This window comes from Ascaphus truei, chromosome 13 (genome assembly GCF_040206685.1).
Source record: "Ascaphus truei isolate aAscTru1 chromosome 13, aAscTru1.hap1, whole genome shotgun sequence".
NCBI lineage: Eukaryota > Metazoa > Chordata > Amphibia > Anura > Ascaphidae > Ascaphus > Ascaphus truei.
Window position 1 is genome coordinate 10,292,433 of NC_134495.1, and position 4,693 is coordinate 10,297,125.

At 50.5% G+C, this 4,693-nt stretch overlaps 1 protein-coding gene across 1 annotated transcript in view; it reads right to left on the reverse strand.

Annotated features, from left to right (window-relative positions):
- RSPH14 (radial spoke head 14 homolog) overlaps positions 1-4,693 on the reverse strand; it is a 104,599-nt gene continuing 99,906 nt past the window's right edge. Inside the window, exons 5-7 of the mRNA XM_075568447.1 lie at positions 2,582-2,807; positions 504-640; positions 1-392 (exon numbers count right to left, since the gene is read on the reverse strand). Of these exons, the coding sequence (XP_075424562.1) occupies positions 154-392; positions 504-640; positions 2,582-2,807 (602 nt within the window). The 3' untranslated portion in view covers positions 1-153. The remainder of the gene's footprint in view (positions 393-503; positions 641-2,581; positions 2,808-4,693) is intronic.

Below are 4,693 nucleotides of genomic sequence, written 5' to 3' on the forward strand. Positions count from 1 at the left end.
TGACGGTGAGACAGCCGTATCTTTATTCTTTGTACTGGTCAGACACCCCTGTGCACCGGTCACCTCCAGCAGGAGAGCGGTCAGTGCTTCCCACACAGGAGCTGGCAGGGAGTGGGCACAGCACGATGCCAGTCCTTGCGCCCGTTACGCGGCTCAGGGCGTCCAGCGTATGACTCTCACTGCGATAGCAGACGCCCTCCTCACTGCCTCGCTGGGGTCCTTCAGGCACGCCTCGATCAGACTCACTTCCTGGAGCAGCACACAGCGCCCCTCGGGCGATTCGGACAGGTTGGTCAGCGCTTTCAGGCAGTTCAGGCGCACCCTGCTCAGCCTGTCCGTCAGCAGGGCCAGCAACTTCGCGATGGCCCCAGAATTAAGGGCAGCATGTTTCCCTGGAGCATGGGGGAGGGGGACAGACATGAGGGGAAGGAAGGGAGAACAATCAGGGGGGAAGGGGGAGTGAAAGAGTGGGCTCACCTGTCCCCCACACATCTCCCGCTTACCTCGAGTGGTGATGGTGACGTTCATCAAGGCGCCGGCGGCGTTGGCCCTGACCTGCGCGTCATTGTCCTCTAAAAGTTGTACCATCAGGGGCACAACCTCTTCCTGACACACACTGTCCTTCCCGGCTAGGGGCACACTGTGTGAGGGGACAGGGTTACCAGGGGACGGTGAAATGCTCATCACCTCCCCACATGCAGGTTATAACCGCTTTGTATAGACTTCAGGGACAATGTCACCACAAAAGATATGCATCGTATTTAGTGTCAGAGGAGCAAGCGATGTGTTAAAGGCTTTAGCACTGAAGAGGTTAACTGGAACGCCCTTATTACAGTACTGTATGTCACCCAGTCTCACCCATTCTCTCTGTCAGTGTCCCTACCTCCCCTACTTCTAGCCTGCTACATGCAGGATCACTCGGGGAAGTCGCTGGAGGCAGACATCCTTAATGTTTAGGAGCTGTGTTATAAAGGGTCTGTCCTGCCTGGGATGAAAATGACCTCAGGACAGTGACTTGATTAATATGTCTTCTCTTTTCTCTGTACACACTCTCTCTAGGTGACTAATCACATCTCTTGGGTTCAAATATCACCTCTATGTTGATGACACACAAATTTACTTTTCAACCCCTGACCACACACCTGCTGTACAGACCAAAGTCTCTGAATGTCTCTCCGCGATATCATTCTGTCTGGCCCTCCGACTCGACTTCACAAATGGAGCTCCTTATACTTCCTCCCAAGCCTGGCCCTACTGCCGCCTTCCATATTACTCTTGGCAGCACGATCCTACACCCAGTATCACAAGCACGCTGCCTAGGGGTCACACTCGACTCCGCCCTCACATTCTCCTCTTATATTCACAATGTAGCTAAAACCTAATGTATTTTCCTCCGTAACATTACAAAGATACGCCCTTTCCTCTCTCCCCCGACTGCTAAAACTCTAACGCACGCCCCATTCTCTCTCCCGTCTCGATTGCTGTAACCTCTTGCTGTCCGGCCTTCCTGCCTCTCACCTGTCTCCCTTACAATCTATCCTAAACGCTGCTGCCAGAATCACTCTACTCTTTCCTAAATCTGTCTCAGCGTCTCCCCTGCTGAAATCCCTCTCCTGGCTTCCTACCAAATCCCGCATCTCACACTCCATTCTTCTCCTCACTTTTACAGCTTTACTCTTCTGCCCCTCCTTAAATCTCAGCCCTAATTTCTCGTTATGCACCATCCCGACTCTTGCGTTCTGCTCAAGGATGTCTTCTCTCTACCCCCTTTGTATCTAAAGCTCTCTCCCGCCTTAAACCCTTCTCCCTGACTGCCCCGCACCTCTGGCATGCCCTACCAGTCAATACCCGACTGGCACCCTCCCTCTCCACCTCTAGGACCTTTCTTAAAACACACCTCTAGCGCAGCATATGGGCAGCTCCGCTGATACATCTCATATGCACCGATCTTGGCCCAATTGCAGATGCACTTATACTAGCCCCCTACTCTCTCTCTGTAACTTATCCCTACTTGCCACTTGGATTGTAAGCCCTGCGGGGCAGGCACTCCCTTTCCTAATACTACTTTTATGCCTGAAGTGCTTATTTACATTTTGGGATATATTGTTATGTTGGGTGTGTTACGGCTGTGACGCGCTTTGTACATGGATAGCACTATATAAAGAAAGATATACATACATGGAGCAGACTTGCACCTTCTAAAAAACATCTGACAAGTATCAGTATTTTAAGTATTTTAAAAAAGTGTTTACTGTTTCCATGGCGATAAAAGCTTTGGAGAATTTTTACAATCTGTGTCTTTTTGGTAGTCAGACTCTTTGTCCGATTAGCTCTGCTCTTTGTTTGCAAAGTGATTATGAAACCAGCATCAATCAAACAGGTAAACAGAAGTAGCTGCTCTGTTTGAATCCAGAGTTCCTGGGGAAACGGAAAACAGATCCATTTCCCACCAGGTAAAGTTAAACTGTAACTTGATTGACTTTCTGATCATTTGCTTGTTATATTTTTGGGACCACCATGTGGACTTGCTGCCATCTTGTGGCCATAGTGTAGAATTGCAGGGAGCAGTCCCCTGACTCACCACATTTCCATAAGGGCGTAAGCACCTTTCCGCCTGATGGCCACTGATGGGTGGCTGAGCTTCTCCTTCAGGACGCTGATGGCCCCCGCACTGAGGGCCTGGGAAGCGTCTGCTTGGAGGCAGAAGTGCAGTGTGTCCAGGATCAGCTCCTGGATCTCTTCCAGCTCAGACTCCAGCTTGTGAACCAGGTGTGTTACCAGATCTGCATCCACCAGGGCGGCAGCACCTGCAGAGGAGAGGGCAGGTCAGCTGTGCTTCTCCTCATCCCACCCTAACCAAATACTCCCTTAACCTTCTGGCTGCCCGAGTAGTCTGCGGCACATCTATTTGAAATGGTGCAAACAAAAGCACGAACAAGAAATACACAGAGACCCCAAACGTCCCCCTCCCTCGTATTCCTTTGCATTCTCTTGTTTCTCATGTCTGCATATACAATCAATGCTCACATTTTGAGATTTGCTGTTAAAATTATCCTACGGTAACATCATTACACAGCACCACACATCCATTGCGGGGGAGGGGGGTTGGGGGGCGTCTCAAAAAGTGCGGCAGATTCAACCCCAATTGTATATCACATAAGGCCATAATTATACACCAAAACGCGCGTGTAGCAGCGGCGCCAAAACAAGGTAGGTTGCATCCAGTGCAAGTGTTTATAACGCAAGCGAAGGTTGCGGCGCGCCATACTGCACGCGTACGGCTGGGGAAGAGACAGAGAAATTAGTTTTTTTCCCTTGTGACGGTCGTGTCACGTGAGCGGTTCAGCCAATGAGGGTGAACCGCTCACGGCCACGCCTCCAAGCCTCCTCTGCCCTGTCTCCCCGGTATATCAAGATGCTGCTTGGCGGCAGCGCAGGGTGATGTCACAGAATAGCGCTGCAGCACTTGGTATAATCAAGGCCTAACTGAAAGAACCCGGCGTTGCTCAGGAATTCTTAGAAACCAACCTCATCCCTCCTCCTCTCACCCCACCTCGCCCTTTTTCTCCCTCCTCCTCATCTCTCTCCCCCATCACTTTCCTTTAATGCCTTATGATGTCCCCAAATCTTTCCGCCTCTCTCTTCTCTCCAGCGTCCTCACGCGCCAACTGACTGCCTCTCTGCTTTCTGGGTAAACGTTATAGCTATCTGACTCGCCTTATCTGCCACCAGGCTATGTGCATTATGATGTCACGAGTCAGATATATAGCCTTCCGGGCACCACACCCAGCGGCTGACCTTGCTTAGAGAAATTGTAATAATGCATAGAATTAAAAACAGAATGTATCCAATTTCCACACGGACACAGACCGGCTCCGTGATCTCAGGAACCATCGTGCACAATGTGGTTCCGATATCTGAAGAAGTGTCCAAATGCAGCTAAAACAGACAGTGTATATATGTGATTTTGGGTCTGTCCTAGTAGCCACATGCTGTCGTTACCATGTGATGTGCGGTAGTGGTTGCCATGGTAACTGCTCATTCTGTATTATAGAGCAGTATGGAACCACGCCACATTTCGCCTCCCCTCTGGGTGTACAGAGCCTGTGTTCTGCAGACGCTCTGCAATCACCGAGTTTAGGGATAATGTCGGGGAGGGATATGGTACTGTATGCGGACAGAGGACCAACTGATCACCCGGGCTTTAGCGCAATGATCTGCAGGGCTCACAGGGAAACAAGTGGGTACACGTGATGCTCTGCAAGGCTCTGTCAATGATACTCTGCGGACCTTTCTGTACTATTTAATGCTCTGCATGTAAATGTTAAAAAGAAGTTTCACAGCAATGCTGCAAGTGCTCGTTACCAGTAAAGGGGCCGCACAGCCATGCTCTGCACATCTCTGGCAGGGAAAGGGTTATGTCACAACGCTCTGCAGGTAATGTGTGGCACAGCCATGCTCTGCACATCTCTGGCAGGGAAAGGGTTATGTCACAACGCTCTGCAGGTAATGTGTGTCACAGCCATGCTCTGCACATCTCTGGCAGGGAAAGGATTATGTCACAACGCTCTGCACATCTCTGGCAGGGAAAGGGTTATGTCACAACGCTCTGCAGGTAATGTGTGTCACAGCCATGCTCTGCAGGTATGTGTCAGGGAAAGGGTTACTCAGCCTCACCCATAGTATTCCAAGG